The 21,242-nt window shown below is 42.6% G+C and overlaps 1 protein-coding gene across 31 annotated transcripts in view; it reads right to left on the reverse strand.

Moving 5' to 3' along the window:
* The window catches only part of Macf1 (microtubule-actin crosslinking factor 1), a 325,299-nt gene that overhangs the window by 137,007 nt on the left and 167,050 nt on the right, over positions 1-21,242 (reverse strand). For all 31 annotated transcript variants that reach the window (NM_001135758.3, XM_063288002.1, XM_063287999.1 and 28 more), the window contains 19 exons: positions 18,955-19,121; positions 18,144-18,256; positions 17,940-18,046; positions 17,241-17,360; positions 16,992-17,087; positions 16,307-16,434; positions 16,139-16,232; positions 15,794-15,948; positions 14,922-15,198; positions 13,537-13,665; positions 12,460-12,537; positions 10,995-11,156; positions 9,157-9,261; positions 8,074-8,169; positions 6,900-7,025; positions 4,639-4,791; positions 2,514-2,668; positions 912-1,038; positions 4-187 (listed from right to left, as the gene is read on the reverse strand). In NM_001135758.3, the coding sequence (NP_001129230.2) occupies positions 4-187; positions 912-1,038; positions 2,514-2,668; positions 4,639-4,791; positions 6,900-7,025; positions 8,074-8,169; positions 9,157-9,261; positions 10,995-11,156; positions 12,460-12,537; positions 13,537-13,665; positions 14,922-15,198; positions 15,794-15,948; positions 16,139-16,232; positions 16,307-16,434; positions 16,992-17,087; positions 17,241-17,360; positions 17,940-18,046; positions 18,144-18,256; positions 18,955-19,121 (2,572 nt within the window). The remainder of the gene's footprint in view (positions 1-3; positions 188-911; positions 1,039-2,513; positions 2,669-4,638; positions 4,792-6,899; positions 7,026-8,073; positions 8,170-9,156; positions 9,262-10,994; positions 11,157-12,459; positions 12,538-13,536; positions 13,666-14,921; positions 15,199-15,793; positions 15,949-16,138; positions 16,233-16,306; positions 16,435-16,991; positions 17,088-17,240; positions 17,361-17,939; positions 18,047-18,143; positions 18,257-18,954; positions 19,122-21,242) is intronic.

The raw sequence follows: 21,242 nt of genomic DNA on the forward strand, positions 1-21,242 counted from the left end.
CACCATTCTCCATTGATTCCATCAGCTGCTGGAAGTGGGTTTTACAAGCTTCCACCTCCTCCTCTATTCGCAAGCGATCGGCCACAGAAAAGAGAGCAGAGTCATGACTGTCCTGGAGAAAGTCTTCATAGTGTGCCTGGAGGTTCTTCATAACCTGATGGCACTCTCCTGGGGCTGAGGAACGAAGCTAAAGAGAACAGAATAAATTTCAATAGAACAGAATTTCTCTCTCCTTTTTTATTGATTCTGTGGATTCTATAAACATATATACAAAAATGCATAAATCAGCTGGGCATAATGGCACACATCTTTAATCCCACCACCCGACAAAAGCAGACAGAGTGAAGTGCAGGCCAGTCAGGGTCACAGAGTGAGACCTTGTCTCAAATGATTACTGTAAACATGTTGATTCTCAATAACCAAATTCATCTATATAATCAACATTCCAATCTGAACATTAGTAGCAACCCCACCCCATCCTATCCCTCAAACTCCACTGCACAATGTCCCTTGTACTTCCCATATTCACAGTCTTACTAGATAATTTATGTTGGCTTGAACTCATAATCCTCCAGTCTCAACTCCAGGGGCTAGGATCATAGAGGTATGCATTAGTTCCAGCCTGGATGTAAGTTAATAAAAGTAAACTAGATGTCACCCACTCAATGTTCTGCGTACTCTTACACATGGGTGGCACCTTCTCCACACAGTGAGAAGTACACTCTCTTTCTTTCATCTGCCATTTCTTTACCTCTCAAACTGCTAGTTGCTAAGGTTCCCTAATCCTGAAATAGCATCCTGGATTCAACTGTACCTCATTGGTCTCGGGGAAGAGTTTCAGAAATGAAAATACTACTACTGACAAAATTTACCAACCAGGTATCAGCCAAAGGTAACAGCTTTCCAATTACCTTTTCTAAGTTCCAGGTCTGTACGGCATCAATATCCTTCCGCAAGTAGTTCCAGGAGATAAGGCTTTTGGTGTTAATGTGTAGCTGGTGCCAAAGGGCCATCACCTTCTGGTAAGACTGTTCCACCCTAGAAAAACAGAAATAATGGAACCACGTCAGAGACGTGACCGCAAAGGACAGCTGTGTGCTAAGAACAAAAAGAGAGCTAATTCTGACCACACAGATAAGTTTGCAGTTTATTGTGATATTTTATTTGGATTGTCTGTGGAATTATATGTCAAAACATACTTCCAGTAGAATAAAAGTTACCTGAATAAGATGATTACAACTCCAAGGAGACATAAAGAGAACCCTAAGAAGAAGGTGAAATGAATGCTAGAATCAAGCTAGAGTCAGGCCCACAGAATAGATACACATGGGGAGAGGAGAGCAAAATGGGCCAAGAAAGGGTTCCCAGAGAAGTTATCTGTGGTGTTGGCAATATTGAAGAGCCTTTTGAAGAAAGACAGACAGACAGAAAGAAAGGAAGGAAGGAAGGACGGACTTAGAAATACGTCTTTAATAGGCAGATAGAAAAATAAGCAAATCCAAATGGAAACTATTACTCTAAGGAAACAATTACTAACCCACCCGTCCTCACCCGTTCCTTCAGTCTTGTAATTCAACAACCACTTACTGAGACTCTACTAGACACCAAGAATGGGTCTAGAGTCATTACTGAATTATTGCAGGATTTTTGATCAGAGTGTGAACCTTGAGACTGAGTTATTAATGGGGGAGGGGTATGGGGGGGGGACTCTGTCAATAGTTGTTGCATACACTTTCATCCCTCTAGCTGGAATACAGACATACCCTTACTGTACACATTTAATCCCAAACAATAAAGGCAAATTTAGGTTGTAGAGGAAGCACTCTGTTTGAAAGAGCTGTCTAATTGAGTGGCTGACAAAGTGACAAATCAGAGAAAGATGTGACAGAAAAGGCTACGCGCAAGCTACTTAAAAGAGCAGTAACTGCTAACCTTGCTATTAACCCTGGGCTACTTAACTAACCCAAGCTACTAACTCTGAACTACTTACAAAGGCAGTCAGTGAAGAAAAGTAAAAAAGAGGAAGGAAGTTTTACTGGAAAAATCTTACAAAGACGGCTAGACACAGGTGAAGACAGAACAAGTCAGAGAATGAGAAGATTAACACGAATTACCAAAGTTAGTATGAGACCAAGCAGAGCAATTCAGGAAAACTGAGAGAAGCCAGATTAAATTAGCTTGGAGAGGAGCTTGAACCAGAACAGGTAAGTTGAATCAGCCAGCCAGAATTCAGAAAGAACTAAATGGGTGAGCTTATTCAGCAGTAAGTCTCAGAAGCTGAAATCATTCTAGACCTAGATTACATGGAAGCTAGAAGCTTCCAGGACTAAGCCTAAGTTAACAGACGGAGACTATAAGCCTTGAAGACAATTACTACAGGAGAATAAAACATACTTTTACACTGGATTATTTCACCTGAAGAGAAGACTTATTAGAGATCTGCCTGGCTGGCAGTGGGACACTTGAAACACCTAATGGGACGTCTGTACCAAATAGCACGTTGCCACAGTTACCTGCTGGCCACGTCAATGGCCTCCGTATTTGGTGGGGGAATGAGCAGGCAGACTGACGGCACCATGGCCTCGTTCCCTGTAGGACTGATCACCTTCCATTTGGTCCGCTGAGAATTATCTTCCAGCACACATTCATCATTTTTGCAAATAGTGATCTGGAAAGATAAAGTCACAAATGATCACTACAGAGAAAGAAACCAACAACCACTGTTACCTGGTGTCTGATCCTAAGGCCACAGCATAACTAAGAAAAAAATTCTTCTTTCATTGTGAAGGTCTGACTATGCTTAGTCCAGGGAGTGGCACTATTAGGAGGTGTGGCCCTGTTGGAGTAGGTGTGGCCTTGTTGGAGTAGGTGTGGCCTGTCACTGTGGGTGTGGGCTTTAAGACCCTCATCCTAGCTGCCTGAAAGCCAGTCTTCTCCTAGCAGCCTTCAGATGAACATGAAGAACTCCCAGCTCTTCCTGAACCTTGCCTGCTTGGACTCCGCCATGCTCTTGCCTTGATGATAATGGACTGAACCTCTGAGCCAGCCCCAAGTAATTGTTGTCTTTGTAAGAGTTGCCTTGGTCATGGTGTCTGTTCACAGCAGTAAAAACAAAACTAAGACAATCAGTGGGTAAAGGTCCTTGGCCTGATACTTACGTGGTGGAAAGTAAATCAACTCCCAAAGGTTCCCTTCTAACTTATACTCACACAGGAGCACATGCTCACAGGGCATTCATGTGTCTCTTACATTTATACAAGCCTACACCTAAGCACATAATAAATAAATGTTTTCCTTAGGCTCAGTGCTTGAAGCGTTTGCTGTGCAAGTATGAGAACCAGAGTTCAGATTCTTAGTGTCACAGGAGAGCCAAGAGCACAAGGCAGACCACTGTTAGCCCAGTAATTGGGAGGCAGAGGAAAAGACTCCAGGGCAAGCTGCCTAGCTAGACTAGCTCAGTCAGGAAGCTCCAACTACCAAGAATCACTACCTCAGTAAATGAAGTGTAGCGTGATAAAAGAACCTCTGTCCTCTGCATGCACACATATCCTGTCATATAAACATATACACATTCATGAAAGTTGTATTATCAAGGCAGTATTTTGTTCACTGTCCCTTGTTTCATTCTTTAAGAAAGAAAAAGAAAAGGGGCAAGGGAGTGGGAGGGAGGACTGGTTCACTACCACTTAGTGGTACCTTAGGAACCCTGAAATTTATAAATTCATGCCCCATCAAATAAGTCAAGGAAAGGGGTATTGATCAAGTCCCTGTTGCATGTAGAGTGACTAACATGGGAGTTCCAAGGAGATCCTAAGACATCAAGAACAGTCTCTGTGCCAGCACCATAGAGTAGAGTTGCCCCCATGCTCTTCCTACCAGGCTCCTGAAAATGCTTGATCATTTTGAATTATCAGTCCTTTGCCTTAAGAGACAAATAATAAACAGAAACTGGAGACAACTCCTAATTCATTGAGTTTTTACACTATGTAGTCTAGGCAGGCCTGAACTTGGAGTGATCTTATGCCTCAGCCTCCCTAGTGCTGGGATTATAGGTCTATAGCAACATACTCATTTCACTCAGACTCCTAGACAATAACGTTTTACTCAGTGCATGTTATGTGTGTCTCCAAGGATAACAAAGTCCTACTCCATCAACACTTAGGCAAAGAATGAATGATAATGCCAATCAAAAAGGTAGGGAAGATTTGGGGGTATTTTGTTTATTTTGTCTTGTTTTTTTAATGATTAAAGAGACATTTTTATATTTAAATTCCCATTTTCAAACACCAATACTACTACTACTACTACTACTACTACTACTACTACCACCACCACCACCACTTCCTCCTCTTCTTCCTCCTCCTCTTCCTCCTCCTCCTCCTCATCTTCCTCCTCTTCTTCCTCATTTTCTTCCTCCTCTTCCTCCTCCTCCTCCTCTTCCTCCTCCTCCTCCTCCCTCTCTAGATCTCACTCTCCCGTTCCCAAGCACATGGTGTCAAACAGGCCCAGCTGGCTTTTCTCCCCTGCCTTCATAAGTGCAGACTTGACAGGCTTGGTTCCCCCATTAGTGTAACACTAACTGGAGGCTTCCCTCTCGTCTCCTTCCCCCTAGAGCCCAGGTGTCTGCCCGACTCTCACCTCAATCTGTCGGTAGTCACAGATGGCCTTCACAGATAAAGTGCTCTTCAACACATGGTCTGGATTGCGTGGCTTTAGCTGAACAATGGTTTTTGATCTCCCAACAAGACTGGCAACGGAACTCTTGGACTGTATAAGCTGCTCCTTTTCATCCTATAAAATAAGAAAACCAAAAAGACATTAGTGGTACACTCTGAGTCCCTAAGCCAACAATGAAGATGCAGTGCTCCACACCCTAAGAGAATATTACTTCTCAGTTATGTAGGGATGCTGAGTGGAGCTGTCTTATGCAATGGTACAAACAAGGATAAAGGAAAGAGGAGAGGCCATCTGTTTTGGTTCCAACGCTTTTGTACTCTATAACTTTGCAGCTTTCTTCCTGTACTCTAAGCGATGACCAATAAAGCCACATGCAAGAAATAAATAAAACAAATGTCTAGCTGCCAATCATAGCTACATAGCTAATTAAGAGCTTCCTCAAGTACAGCTCAGAACAAATGCTGTTGGTGGAAGTGGCATGACAAATGGTTTAGGATTAATCTCGCCGTGCTGAGTTCATGTATATTTGATTGGGTTGAACGAAGTATCATGCAAAGTCAAAATTCTAAAAATCTCTGTAAACCCAATTACCTTAAAAGCTAATAAATGTGTCAACAAAATTGGTAGCAGTATACTACCATTCCATTGGAGAGTAAATGGTAACTTGTTATCTACTGGCCAGGATGTCCTAACCCATGGTGAGGCGTGAAAGTCCCCAGAAAGAGGACTTTCTTAGGATGGACAGGGGTGCAATAAGAGGAAAGAGTTAATAATGTTAAGAAGTACCATTAAAGGATTAAGAATATGCAAGTAAAGGAAAAGAAATTCTTAAATGAACTACCTGTGCCTGTCCCCGGGAGCATGATTGGAAGAAATACAACTTTAACTTATTAAGAAAGAGGAATGGAATAAATCAGGGAGTCAGCCACATTTCTGTATTGGAGAGCTGGTCTACCTATTTCAGTTTCCTTGCCACAAAGATGTCTAAACCACAAGCCAAATATCTCTACTCCAGAGACCAAGTGCTCATCGTGGGAAAAGCTCTGAAAAGAACCAGAGGCCAGGACAGGTGCTCTGGAACCTGGCGAACAAGCTGAGGAGCAGACCCGGGTGTGACTCCATGTCCCGATGATGCCGCCAACCCGATGCCCCTGACCTGGAGAAGAGGTAACAGAGCAGTGACCACCCTCCTCGAGAAGAGAAGACATGACAATTCCAGAGGAGTTAGCCTAGGAGCAGTCGGTACTCTGTGGGAGGGAGGGGCTCAGAGTCCAGGATGACATTCCTCCCTCACAGCTGTAGTACCTCCAAGAGACATTTTAAAGACAGTAACTGTAAAGTCAGATTTTATCCTTCATTCCATTTGCCCAAGTGAAGCACGGAAAGAAAACCTACTCATGGGTTCACTATATATGAAATTGTTATTAAAAAGGAAGAAAAAGAAGAAAAAAAAGAGAAAAAATTTTAAAAAACTTAGGCCAATGCTAACAGTGGTACAGTGCTTGCACGTCATGCATAAGACTCTAAGTATGAACCTCAATTCCACAAAAATGCCCTAGTTTCACCCACAAAATAAATAAACTAATAAGTAAATGAAAGTAAAGTGGGTTGCTCTGGTTCTCCTATTTAGAGGCGTCTCCTGAGGTGCAAAGTAATACCCCTGCGGCATACCCCCTGAGATGCAGCTCGGCCCTATCGTGCCGGTTCTGTTTAATGTATAATATCACATTAGAAACTGGGCAAACACTCTATTACCTATAAGTAAGATGTTAATTTTGGCCTTAGTAACTAAAATCAGTTTTCACATATCTATCTCCTCATTACCAAAAGAAAACAATCAAGAAGGAAAAATCTGGCTTAAATTTCTCTTTCTGTGTCTAAAAAGGGAAAAAACAAATCTGATGTCACTCAATCCCCTTCAACTTGGGCTTTGGCTCCACCCACTGCAATAACACCGGGGTGATGCACAGCAAGCACAGGGTAGCAAGTGGCTCCGAAGTAGCAATTACTTTACCTCAGAGTAAATCCAAAGAAATCCCATTAGCAACGTCTTCAGAGAAGGAAAAGAGATGACAAAGCTCACTAGACAACTGGTTGCGAGCCACATGTCACCGTAAGAGCGGCCCGCTGCCCTAGAGCTTTCAAGGATATGAATTCAGCAGTGGCTGACACAGCTTACTCTGTTTCTCAGAAGCAAAAGTCCCCACCAAGGCAACACCCACCATGGAGTCCTGTAGCAGATCCTCAAGGCGGGACAGACTGGTGTTGTGGTCGCAGGTATATTTTCGTTTGATGGAGTCTTGTAGGTTTCTCAGAAATGACTCCAGGTCTCGAGCATCGCTGAAGAACTACAGGAACACAAGGAAAGAGTGGCTCAGTGCTCAGTGCCTCCACACAGTAGGTCCACAGGAAGCAAACTTATGTGCCAATCTGCACAAAGCTAATTACACTCTCCTGTACACACAAGTACAAACCAAAGGGCTTAAAAGCCCACATCAGTAAAGCAGAAGTGATGCTGCTTTCAAGTAAGACTCTCTGGACCTCTGTGAAAGCTAGCCTGTCTTACCCTTCTTGACTCCGTCTAGTGACAGCACGTGGCCTGAGGCCTACTTCATGAAATAACCTAGAAGCTAAATTAACTAGTGTTTACCTCACTAATCTATGACCAAAAAGATAAACGTAAAGAAGAAATAACTTATTTCCTCCTCTATCCTCACCTGAAGCAAAATGATATTGTGGTAGGCTGGGGGCAGAGAGAACCTTAATTATCTTACAGATCTTCTCCTTGAGGAGCAGCCAGGCCTCATCCTCTGGAAGCTGGGCGCAGCCATGTGGTTTGCTTTCACTAATGTCACACAAGTGGCAGAAGCAGTAAAAGTACAGTACATGAGACTCTTGTCACTTATAGTACATCCTAGACCTAGGGTTTTCTTCAAAGCATGCTGTCCCCTAGCCAACATGTGACAAATGCCATTTGGGACTAAACAGCCCCCTTCCTAACTAGGGCTACCTGTAGCCAGGTATATGACAGCACAATGAAGAGAACCATAGAAGAGGAAAACCACTCAGTTGAGTCCGATACAAACAGTTGAAACAACTAAGGTTTTTAGAGTCCATGTACTGTAGAAGATAAGTAATATGAATGTTGTCTGTTAGTTTGTTCATTTGTTTGTTTGTTTGTTGAGGCAGGATCTCATATACCCCAAGGCTTACCTCAACATCTGATCTTCCTAACTCTATCTCCTGAGCGCTAGAATTACAGTGTGCAGCATCCAGTTGTACCATATGGATTTTTAACCTAATGTTTGGCACACGTATGTACTACACCACCTACACCAGCACCAGCACCACCAACCGGAACCAGCACCACCAGCACCAGCACCACCAAGACCATACCTGGAAGTAAGCTGCATTCTCTTTTATATGTTGTTCAACACATAGGCACAGCTGCTTCATCCACTGCAACTGGGACTGGACGGCAGCACTATATGCCTGTAAGAGCCAAGCACATGTGCAGAGGGCATAAGTTTACCAGGCTTACCGTATATGTGTGAGGGTCTTTCCAAGTACAAGTCTGCTACTGACAGAGGAGAAATTGGAGAGGCACAGGACAGCTGACTGACAGCCAGGCAATGCTTCTCAGGAGAAAAATGCTTGCCTTTCATCAAACGCAGATTTGTTAAAAGGGGTTACCCAGAAAAAGCCTCCCCTATATTCAAGTATAATTAAATGACCAACCCAGAAAAAAACATAGCATAGCATCAATCAATCAATCAACCAATCCTCATTATTCTACTGTTTCTCTTCTCTAGGCCATAGCGCTATACCAACAAGTAGGATGTGGGACTAGAGGTGGCTCAGTGGTTCAGTGCATTAGTGCTCCTACAAAGGACCTCGGTTTGGTTTCCAGCACCTACCTGGTGGGTCCCAGCTCTCAGGGCAGCCAACACCATTTTCAAGCATTCACGGATAACAGGAATGCATGTGGTACACAGACATACATGGAGGCAAAACACTCATACACATAAAATAAAAATAAATAAAAATATTTTTTAAAAAAGAAGATGGGGCTGGAGAGATGGCTCAGCAGTTAAGATAACTGACTGCTCTTCTAGAGGTCCTGAGTTCAATTCCCAGCAACCACATGGTGGCTCACAACCATCCGTAATGAGATCTGATGCCCTCTTCTGCTATGTCTAAAGACAGCTACAGTGTACTTATATAAAATAAATAAATCTTTTTTTTAAAAAAGGGAAGATGAATCAGTTATTTTTAAATGATGAAGAGATGTTTTTAAAAAATGATACAAGCCCTTTCCCTAATAAGTCAAAAGTCAACAAAATAAAATAAAATAAAGAATGGAAGCCAATCTGAAACAAATGATGTGGCATTTCCTCCAGGCCCTGGAAGAATAAGGCTCCTTATCTCAGTATTTTTATCACAATACCTTTGAACTTCACACATTTTAAAGTCACAAACCTCCACAGTTTGCTTAGCAGGGTGGTTCTCAAGTGACAACAGTTCTGCTGTATCTTGTAGAGAACGAAATACATCTTGTTTCCCTTCCAGCTCCATTGTCAACTCCTGTAAATTGAATTTAATTTTATAGAATAAATGTTATTATGGAAGAAGAGGCAATAAAGAAAACAGTGTTCCCTGCCTGACTTTAAGAAGCCTATATTAGGATTGGTGCCAAAATATGATGTATAAACCACAAATGCCCAGGGATTTCAGAAAAGGACAAAAACAATGAAATAAGGGGAAGGGATTCACAAGGCACAATGGACCTGAGTTAGCCCTGAGTAGACTGGGAGAACTCAGGAGGGACAGGAAAGAGCAAACATGGTTAGAATGACTCGTTAGCCAGCACCACACAAGTACCCCACCCTGGTAGAGAGACCACTGATGGGCAGGCTTTGTATCTCTATTTTCTCAGCTCAAAAGGTCAGCCTTTGACACAGAATCTCCATGAACTCTTGCTGTCAGATTTAATGCCTTCTCCTTTATGCTTTAGAGCACGTTCTCTGTACATCTGGTGCTCTCACAGTTTCCACACTCACTATTTGCAGCGTCTAGTCTTTCCTCTTCTCTTCAGAGGGTTCCTATTCCTTCTCTAATCAGGCAATGCTCACATTGTTTAGTAACTGTAGATTAATGCAACTAAACCACTAGCACCAAAGCGGGTGCTGGTAGAAGACTATTTGCATGAAGGATTATAAAATGCACTAAAGCCCCGTGTATGGGAATACTGAAAGTAGCAAAAAGTCCTCCCACTTACTTATCTACTTCTTTATTATACAGAATAGAAGGCAGAGCAGGAGAGAGGCTCAGTGGTTAACAGCACTGGCTGCTCTTCCAGAGAACCCAGGTTCAATACCCAACACCCACAAGGTAGCTTACAACTGTCTGTATCACATATGTGTTACACAGACATATAATATATGCAAACAAAATACCCGTACACATAAAATAAGTATTTTAAAGTTTAAAAAGGAGTGGGGAGAGACAGAGACAGAGAAGAGGGGTGGAGAGAAGGAGGAGGTGAGTAGAAGGCATTGCCCATTAATAATGGCTATTCCCCACCATTCTACATGCTAAGGGTTAAAGACCAAAATGTTAGTAAGAATTCAAATTATTATAGAAATCTAAAAGTACAACTTACTTAAATATATCTCTTGTATAACAAGACACTTTGCTTAGATTAGCTTATTAAGTCTTACTCAACTTTTTATACAACCCTTTCAAATGGCTCTTATCCCATTTTTACAAGGGGAGAGACTACTAAGTGCCTTGCCCAAGGTCACAGACCTAGCTAGTGGACAAATAAGAACTTGAATTTAGACTCATTATACCCTGTAATCTTAACAACAAAGGTGTATTAATTTCTGACATGTCTCAACTTGCAGACTGCAGCTCTATCTACTGAAAACACCTTTCTAAATAAATCCACTCAAGGGCTCTCGATTCCCATACACATTTCTCCCAGAACAGACGCAATGAGCAGAGTCCCTGCTTCTGTCTCTCATCATGGGAGTCTACAGCAGTGGTTCTCACCCTTCCTATCACTGCAGCCCTTTAACACAGTTCCCCAAGCTGCGGTGACCACAACCAGAAAACTATTTTTGTTGCTACCCCATAACTGTAATTTCCCTACTATTATGAATCAGAATGTAAATATTTTTGGAGACAGAGGTTTGCCAAAAAGGTCTCGATGCAGAGGTTGAAAACAGCTGCTCTAGAAGCAGAGTCTTTACAGACTGCTTCTCTGTCTCCTGCTGCTGCTATTAAATCTGACAGTCTTGCTGTGTGAGACTCACAGAGAAGTAGGCTTTCTTGGCTGAGATATTGGGATTACTGTCACTCCAATCACATGCTAGCTCTTCTTCCTCCTTCCCATTCAGCCAGATCAGTTCAGCTGTGGCTTTGGAAACAAATTTGTGTAGGCTCTGAAGGTGCCTCATTCGGAAGCTAGAAGTCTCCTGGACAAAGCAAGGGTTAAAAGATTAGACTGCCAGCCTTAGCATCTACAGAAGACGGTAACACTGCAGCATCAGGAAGGAATGGCACAGGAAATGCACTAAGCCTAGTGCTTTTGGTGTTAAAGTACTAGAATTTAAACCTAGGGCTTTAGGCATGCTAAGAAATACTCTACCACTAAGCCACATACACCCACCACTAAGGCTGCTTTTAATATCTGAGCTCCTCTCCATGGACTGAAATTTTACAGTTTGATACAAAACTTCCTTGGTCACTGTCAATTTTATGCTCACAAGGCTGTGACAATGATGTGACTCACAAGGCTGTTGTGAGGGTTCCGGCATAAGAATGATCTTGGCTCGTCCTACCACAGACAACCTCAATAGACGGGAATAAAAAGCAATAAACCGGAGAGAAATGGTCTCCATCAGTCCAAACTTCTTAGTTATGGCATCTTAAAATGTATATGGCCATTGGTGAAGAAGATAGCTAAGATTGGTTTTACTTGTTTATAATTTTCCACAGCAGTGGTTTCTGACCCTTTAAGAATCTAGAAGCTTGTGGGGGTTGGGGAATTAGCTCAGTGGTAGAGCGCTTGCCTAGCAAGCACAAGGCCCTGGGTTCGGTCCTCAGCTCCGAAAACAAAACAAAACAAAACAAAACAAAACAAAACAAAACAAACAAACAAAACAAGAATCTAGAAGCTTGGGCTGGAGAGAGATGGCTCAGTGGTTAAGAGCACTGACTGCTCTTCCAAAGGTTCTGAGTTCAAATCCCAGCAACCACATGGTGGCTCACAACCATCTGTAATGAGATCTGATGCCCTCTTCTGGTGTCTCTGAAGACAGCTACAGTGTACTTATATACATAAAATAAATAAATCTTTCAAAAAAAAAAAAAGAGTCTAGAAGCTTGCTGTGGTGAAATTCATCTATGATGCATTGGCATTTCGAAGGCTAAACTAGGGTAAGACTAGTTTAAAGAGCAGCATGGGCTACATGGGGAGATAATGCCTCAAAAAAAGTATTATAATCCATCTGAATAATTACACAGTAGTTATAATCTAGTAAGAAGAAAACTAAGGGGCTGGGGACTTAGCTCAGTGGTAGAGCGCTTACCTAGGAAGCGCAAGGCCCTGGGTTCGGTCCCCAGCTCCGAAAAAAAAAAAAGAACCAAAAAAAAAAAAAAAAAAAGAAGAAGAAAACTAAGACAGACCTAAACCATGTGCTTTCTGAATTAGGAAAGCGTTGTTTGGAGGGACCAATCCTCCATGAGCACAATGTAAGTCAACAAGTCAAAACTCACCTTCAACTTACAATACTGTGTCTCCAACTTTCCAAGAGTCTCCACATAGCTGGTATGGAAATTCTGGGACATCTTTCCCTGACACGAAAGGAATGAAATCAAAAGTCATTAGTGAAACAGTGAGTGAACTATGGTTTCAGCCATTAAACAGGATGTCCATAGGTGGGGGCTCCCTGCTCTGGGAAACACAGGCCTGGACAACAAGGTCAGACTTCATAGCCTGGGCAGCACTGAGTGGGCAACAATTCAGCAGGGTAACAACCCACCCTCCTCATGTTCCTGTGTTTCTAGCAAGTCAGAGGCTTCTAAGAAAACCCTGCATCTGATGACTGCCTAACTACTCACTTGCTGCTTTGAAGGGAGGGTGGGAAGAGGGATACAGGAAAAACAGAAGAGCATGGGTGCTGCTAGAGCATTTGCCTAGCAGGCCCTGAGCCCCAGAAACCAAACCAACCAAATCCCTCAACAATGAAGACAAAAATGGCATGCTGAGGGATGAATGGACTGAGTGAACAGCTTCACAGCAAAAGCTTTTCACAGCAAGAGGAAATGAATATGAATTTTGGGGACAAAAGACCCAAGTTTAGATATTTCTATTTACTAAATTCTGACTCCAGCTTTCAATATCACTTCTTAATTATTTTAGTTTTTCTTTTAGTTTTAAGGTGTGTGTGTGTGTGTGTGTGTGTGTGTGTGTGTGTGTGTGTGTGTGTGTGTAGTATATGCATTTGAGTGCAGGTCCTAGAGCTGGAGTTACAGGCAGTTGTAAGTCATTTGATGTGGGTGCTGGGAACTGAATTCAGATCATCTATAAGAACAATACATAGTCTTAACCATTGATCTATCTTTCCAGCCCCTAAGATCATGGAAAGACATCTATAGTTAAAATACTTTTCTCACAAAGTTATTTCAAAGGTTAATAGAGACACTTAGTGTAAAGTGGGAGTTTGTTGTGAAGTGGTACTTATTATACACCTTGTTTTTCAAAGCTGCTTCTTCTCAGAACAGCAGTGCGACACACCTCCCAGTGCCTGCCCTCCCCGGAGCTCTCGTATGTGGATTCTGCGTGCTATGTACCTCGTACAGCCTGGCCTCCTTGACGCTTGAGCCCAGCTCTTCCACACTGGTGTGGATGTGCTGCTGTGTTTCCCACTGCAGCTCCACGCTGGGCAGGTCATTTCCCCACTCTGCTCGCTCCAGTTTCATCTGAAAGGGAAAGCACAAATGTGTGTGACTTAGAGAAGAAAGGCAAGTTGTCAGAGTCAACACCTGAAGGAGGCGGCTAAGGGTGACAGTCAGGTGTGGTGGCCCAGGCTTGTAATCTCAGCATTTGGAACACAGAGACAGAAGGCTCAGGATTTCCAGGCCAGCCTGGACTACAGGAGACCTTGAATAAACCAAATGGCTAGGGGTGAGGTTGGGCATCCGAACATTTCTATTGTTCCATGGCTTCTGATAACCCTTAAGAGCAAGAGAAGAAACTCCATTAACTTCAGCAATGTTGACATTTGAAAGAACATCCTGAGTTTTTCCATCAGAAAAGGTCTTAACAGGCTGGATGTTCAAACATTTCCCTTTGTAGGGTTATAGGATATGGTGGCCCATGCCTTCAACCCCAGTACTCAGTAGACAAAAGGCAAATCTCTGTGTTTCAGGGCTGCATAGTGAGTTCCTGTCTTAAACAAAACAGCAACAAATCATTATAGATTTGACAATCTATAGAGTAGACAAAAAGGGGGAGGAACATCTAAAAAATATTTAGTTTATTTACAGAATCAGCAACCAGCCAATAGAAAATTTCTTCCCCCATCTTTGTTCCCTAACCCCGCACACTGCTTTTTTTTCCCCTTTTCTTGAGATGGGGTCCTATTACATAGTCCAGACTGGCCTGGAACTTGTCATCTCCTGAGTCCTGGGCTTACAAACATAGCCTGACACAGAACAAAGTCAAATTTGAGCTTTTAAACTAGACTATAATTAAATAGTGCCATTGGACATGTGGAATAAATATATCAGTATTGCTTAAACTTAAAAGGTATGACCAAAACAACAAAAACTGAAGAATAAACTCTTTTTCCAAAAAGGAAACATCAGAACAGATAACTGAGATATATAGATGTCCAAGTGTCCCACGAGCTACCACTTAGGGCACGGTTAGCGGAGAGTAACAGATGCTATACAGCATGGCATTGTGATGATCTATACTGACCCTGTTCATTTAGAATATAAGGAGAAAGTAACCAGGCCTGGTGGCGGCATATGTAGTCCCAGCATTCAGGAGGCTGGCACAAGAAGATCATAAGTTCAAGGACAGCCTGGGCTACATTGGCCTGCTGGTCTAAATAGTAGAGAGGCAAAGTGACATTTAAGAAGAAGGGATCTTAGATGCAGACAGGATCAGCAGGATCCTGGAACACAAGGCAACCTGGTCCTCTTAAGACAACTTTCTGGACTACACCCACCTGCATCTCTTCTACCCAAGAGAGTAGTTCATATACGAATCGGAGACTGCCCTCGTCTTCAGAGGATGAGATGGCTACAAGCTCAGTCCGGGTCATAGGTTTTCGAAACCAGGAGGTAGAAGAAGAATGAGTCGTCTTGTTCAGAGGTTCTGCTTTCAGATGAGTAGTGGTTAAAGTAGAGGGCGGAACCAATTCAAGTGATGTGAAATGGCCTTTCCGGTATAGATTGGTACACTCTAAGCGCAGGGTGACCAGTTCATCCTGCAGACGCATGACCCTGAAGTAGAAGAGGAGACTTAAAACATGCCTAAAATAAAATATTCATTATCTATTTAACAAGCACATGGGAAAAATAAAAATGAGACCATATCAGGGAAAGTGTTTTGAAAAACTAGTAGAGGAATGCAAAGTGGTATTTTAACATCATCTAGGCAAAGGTCAAATCAAAGTGTTAATTAGAAGGAAGTAATATAGTGTTTATGTGACTCCTGAAGGTCACAACAGAATAAATACTGGATTGCCATGTGACTTTAGACACTCTGCATCCTAAATGAGTTCATTAGATTACCAGTGTTTCAAAGTCACATGTGCTAGCGTACTTTTGCAGGTCATTCTAAAATAGAAAGGAATACAGTAACATGGCAAGTGATTGGGAAATAGAGTCCAGGCCCTTAGTGGGAGGGAGAGGTGTTTAAAAGTGGAAGGCCACCACGGGACATTTCCTGCTTACACTATGTGCATGCATACCAGAGCCACAGAAGTGTGAGAATCGAGCTCAAGAGTCAGTGCCTGGCTCTTGTCTCAGTCTTACCATTACCTCGCAGGCAGGCAGGCAGCGAGCAAGCCCTCCCTCCGAGCCCCTCTGCACTCACCTGAAGGCCAGCTCCTCTAACTGATAGTACTTTTCATCCCGTAGGATCTGGAGATCCACCTGCAGCTGCCTGATGAGACCCTCACACTCCTGAATGTACATGATGACATCTGACTCACACTGCACTGGCTGTCCTGACTCCAGGTGTGCAGCATCCTGTGACAAAAAAAAAAAAAAAAAAAAAAAAAAAGAATATGGGTGAGAAACCTCCATTGCTCTCACCCACTCCACTAAGATGGAGAAAACCAGGAAAAAGCAGGTAACACAGCTGGCTCTCCCAACTGTTAACCTGGACTGTCAGAGCAGCTGGTGAAAAGTGGAGAGCATGTGACATAAAAACACTTACAGCCTGCAGTGTATTCTTAGCTAGTGTCAGTTTTTCTTCACAGTTCAAAGCACCATTCTGTATTTTGTTTGCAATCTGCAGCAGCAATTCTAGCCTGAAACACATAAAAACCATAATGAAGTACAAGACTCAAAGGAGCCCCAAGAGCGTCTGACCCTCTGGACCCACCTCTCCACAGCCGGCCGCAGGGATTTCTCTCGCTCTAGCATTTCAACGATGAGTTTCCCCCATTCTTCTTCTACATGATTAGGGTGGTAGCCTTGAGGCAGCTTAATTCTGCCAAATTCAATCCACACCTGAAAGAGATGCTTTTCAATCCCACAGCGCAGCCCAGCCCTGGGCCTTTCCTCATCTATTATCTGTACTCTGCGTCCTGCTGCTGTTTGTTGTTGGGGGAGGGTGTCTTAGTCAGCGTTCCTTCCCTTATTTAATACAGGGAAAGAATAAAATATCTGACAACTAACGAAATGCTGGTATCTGAGGCCTAGCGTGTGGAGAGATGAACCTGTCTTCTAAATGAAGCTGATTCTGGCAAGGTTAAACACACCTGGCTCTATAGCTTCAAATCCCATAGGTATCAAAAGATGAATGAAAAGTTCCTTTCTTGTCAACTGAGGGAAAGATTTAGTTTCCCTCTAAAAAGCAAGGAAAAAAGATTTCTGACTAGGGATACTGTTTCCCAGTAACTCCTTTAATAATTATAGTTTGTTGATAGTGTTCTTTTACTACAAATTTTGAAGACCCACTAAGGGTATTACTATTAATGCAGGGTAAAAGGAGAACATGCGGAACCAAGTAGGAAACAATAGTCCAAACTGCAGACCTTATTTTAGCCAGAGATGTGCTTCCTTACCTCTAATAACTTATATAACTCTTTGATTCTTCCTTTTTCTCTCTCCTTGGCCAGAATTTCCGTTTCTTTGAAGTGTATATATTGGTTATAAAGTGCCTACAAAGATTAATATTTGATGAATGAATTAATAGGCTAAAGCAACAGGGACCAATTTTTCAGACCACCTCACTAGAGCCAGCTGCATCACGCTCTGAGGCTTAATCCCAAAGAGAATTTATAAAAGGCAGTAACTTAAGTCCATGCTTTTACCTTTAGTTCAACAGGGTTCTGGGGAAAAGATTTATCTGACATCAAGATTGTATGCTGCCTGATCCAGGGAATGAGTGAGTCCACTCGGCTTTGGTATTCTTGCCATCTGGAGTCCACTTCCTACAGTCAGGAGGCAAACATCACAGACCTGATTTGCACTGTTCAGCACAGCACAGGATAAAGTAGCCAAGGCTACTCCATATTACATAAAACTCTCTCTCAGTCTCAAAGCTCCCCAAGGAATCTCGGGCTGGCATTCAATATCCTGACAGGTAGGAAGACTATAAGCTAAGCCACCATGATTATGAACCAGAGTATTTCCAGGCATGGTGCTTCTTCACACTGTAATTACAACATGGTGAGGCTGAGGCAGCAGGCTTCTCTAGAGCACACAGCCATGGTGACTAATCAAACTTCTATCAGTAGCTGAGAAAATGCTTCATCTTGAATTACAGCTGGGGATAAAAAGAATGTTTTCTTTTTTCTTTTTGCTGGCATTTAACATCAAATGGTGTATGTTAGACGGCACAACATTAGCAATGCCTAGACTCCTTCTCAGGGGTACCGTCCACTACGACAGAGATGATGTAGGTGCAGGTGGTCTTTGTGAAAGGGCTCTAACATAAGAAACTAACAAACACTGTCGGATGGAGGCTTTCTACCTCACTGAGTGGGTGTTTTAGGAAAATGCTCCTTTACCGTAGCACTGATTCCTTCTCCTCCCTCAGGGACTTTGGGGAAGGCATCGTAAATGGAAGACACGTAAGTGATTACAGACTTTTCATCTGGAGATGGCACATCCACATCTGAGAGTAAGATAAGAGTTCTAGGTCAGAACAAGGGATCCTGCCAGAAGGGATTTTGAAAACATGCCAAATATACTTAAAATCTTGAGACTCTTACCTTCTGCGTCCAGCAATCGGGTGACACCAAGTCTCTCAGCTACCTCGAAAGCCTGTTCCAGATTCTCCCGGTTACTCTGGATTTGTACTCTCTCCATATCTACCAGGTCAGGTCTGTGAAAGTGCAGCAAGGGAGATGAACAAGCCCAGAGCACATGAGTCCACACAGCAGCTCTTAACAACTCCAGAACTCAGACCACTGAGTGAGGTAGAGCACGAGGTCGGACGCTACTAACCCTGATCTTATGTCCAATTGCACACCTAATACAGCGCTCACAGAAGTTAGCAAACTGGTACAGGGTGAAAACTGACGCTTGCTAGGACTGCTCAGAGCTCAGACGGTTTAGTTTTGTGGTGAAATTCCTATCTTCCCTCCTCGTGTCCCCTGCTGCTCCTCACTCTGACCCAGTCCCTCTTCAGAGCCTGTCCACTGGCTCTCCCACCTGCTCGGGATGCTCTGACCCCAGAGACTGCATGGCTCACTCTGACATCCTCATCCTAGAGGCCACCTCTGGCCACCTTTATCCGAATTACCACAGCCCTATAATTGTGTCCTTCCACTGTCCCTGCCACTATAGGACAACGTGCAGCTCTCTGCTTGCTGCCTACTCTCCTTGTGGAAGTCAGCTCCCCAAAAGCAAGAACTCGGACTGGCTCACTTCTTTGGCCAGTGCCTAAAATAGTGCGCTCATTACAGACTGCCTTTCAAACAATTCAGTGACTCAGTCTAATTCTTGGTGGAAAGGGAAGATGTGTGGCAGTTAATTACAAACAGAAGAGAAGAATTCCTTCTAGGAGCACTAACTACGCACCTGTATCGGTGAATCAATGCATTGAACATTTTCCCATCGCTCCAGCAGGAAGAAAAGTTGGTGCACTTGATTCCTGTGTAACCAGCTGTTACTTTCTGAGTCCACAAGAGTAGCTTCTCTTTGGCTGACATATCCCCTGACTCCCCACTAATATAGATGTCAGAGATCTGCAAACAGACAGGACATGAATAACATTCAAATAAGATGAAGCCTTCTGCCCTGCTTATGTTAGGACTTGTAAAGGAAGAGAGATCCAAGGTTAGCTGGCAGCACTGTCGATGACAACTCCAGAAAGTATTCAACCTCTCTGGTAGTCAGAGAAACACAAATTAGAACCTATCAAACCAGAATGGGTTGACTGGTCTCTACTGATGAGAATTAAACATGAGAGAATATTCACTATTCGACATGTGAGAGCATGCTATGCAGGACATAAACAGCACAAGTAACTATGTTGGATGTCAGTTTTGAATCAAGTCTTCAAAGAGACATAAAAGTTGTTAGGCAACAATAAGGAATAGGTACAAAATATTTTATATAAAAATTTTACTGAGCAAACATAAGCATGAGACAGTAAAACATTATAAAGAGCTTAAACTCTTGTGAGAAATTACTGATTATAAATTATAGCACATACACAGAAGTCTTTGCTGAATTTAAAAAGGTACACTTTAGAAAATAGTCATTAAATTTTATAAAAATAAGCAAAACAAACAAAATAATATACACAGCTATTCTGATTTTATATAAAGGCTAAAAATATACCCTTTAAGTATACAACCACACAAGTATGTGCACAAACACATATGTGATACAGATGTGCACAGATGGGCTTCTCCTGAATACTGCACACACTCGCCTCATGCACCGACCATATAGCGAGGACTTTTTAATGAATAATTATCCAATTTACAATGAAATAGTGGAAATAGACAAAGGAGAGCATCTGGGGGTAGAGTCTACCAGGAATCCCGCAAACAGCAGACTCAGAGTGGCAGACAACGTCAAACAAGTTCAGTAGGTTAGTGGGGACAGCAGTGCCTCCAGAAAGATAGCAAGCACACTTAAACTTTTATACTGAAAACTGTAAAGTAATCTGCATTAACAAGAAAAAGTGCAAGAATCTGTTCTCAGAATAGTCATGAAAGGGGGTCGGGGATTTAGCTCAGTGGTAGAGCGCTTGCCTAGCAAGCGGAAGGCCCTGGGTTCGGTCCCCAGCTCCGAAAAAAAAGAAAAAAGAGAGAGAGAAAAAAAAAAAGAATAGTCATGAAAGGAGACATTTAAGAGGACTATGACCTCAGACAAATGGTTTATGTCTGTAACACTGCCTTTTCCCATATGGAACAAAGGAGAGGACTTTCCTCTTGGAGTATTTAAACAGATGAATAAGGTGGTATAGGTACTATCTAGGAAACATGTGCTTTAGATAGAACAGCATGCCAGTTCTGTGATACACACTGGGAATCTCTGCACTTATTTGAGACACAAATACCACAAATTCAAGACTAGCCTGAAATACACAGAGAGTTGCAGGCTAGCCAGCAATATATAATGTGACCCCGTCTCAAAGATGGATGGATGCATAGACAGACAGACAGACGGATGGATGGACGGCCAAGTATGCCAAGAATAATTTCAGGCCTGAGCATTTGGGAAAAAAAGAAATTGGTGCCCTTATCAAGTGTACTGCCTCAAAGCAGCCAGCTCCCCATTGATGAATGAAGGGGCTACAGTTAGCTACTGTTTCATATGTTCAGTAGAACAGCATTCAGTAACTAAATATGTTATTATTATGAGAGGCTTTGTATTATGTTTGTTAACTTTACTCAACTGTGGGCTAAAATAAGTGTTCGTTTCAGCTTAAGGTATTCAAGTTAAGCTATGAGGCTTGGTAGGTTACATGCATTAAATACCCTATTTCTCAGATTGTCATTTCCTTTATCTTTACCCTCCCCCAACACCCTCCACTCCCACCCATGTTATTCCAGACACGGTTTCTCTGTATAGCCCTGGCTGGCCTGGTACTCACTCTAGAGACCAGGCTGGTCTTGAACTCAGAGATCCATCTGCCTCTACCTCCCAAGTGCTGGGATTAAAGGCATGTGCCACTATGCCTGGCTTAAATACATTTTTAAATTAACAGTGTTAATACCATTTCAAATTAAATACATAAATCAAATTGGGATATAACCATGTAAGTCAATGTGTTTCTATATTTTAAAATCAGGAAAATCAGGGTCAGAAACTTTAATACTTTATAGAGGGTAAAAAACAAACACAAACAAACC

This window comes from Rattus norvegicus, chromosome 5, assembly GCF_036323735.1.
Source record: "Rattus norvegicus strain BN/NHsdMcwi chromosome 5, GRCr8, whole genome shotgun sequence".
Classification (NCBI taxonomy): Eukaryota; Metazoa; Chordata; class Mammalia; order Rodentia; family Muridae; genus Rattus; species Rattus norvegicus.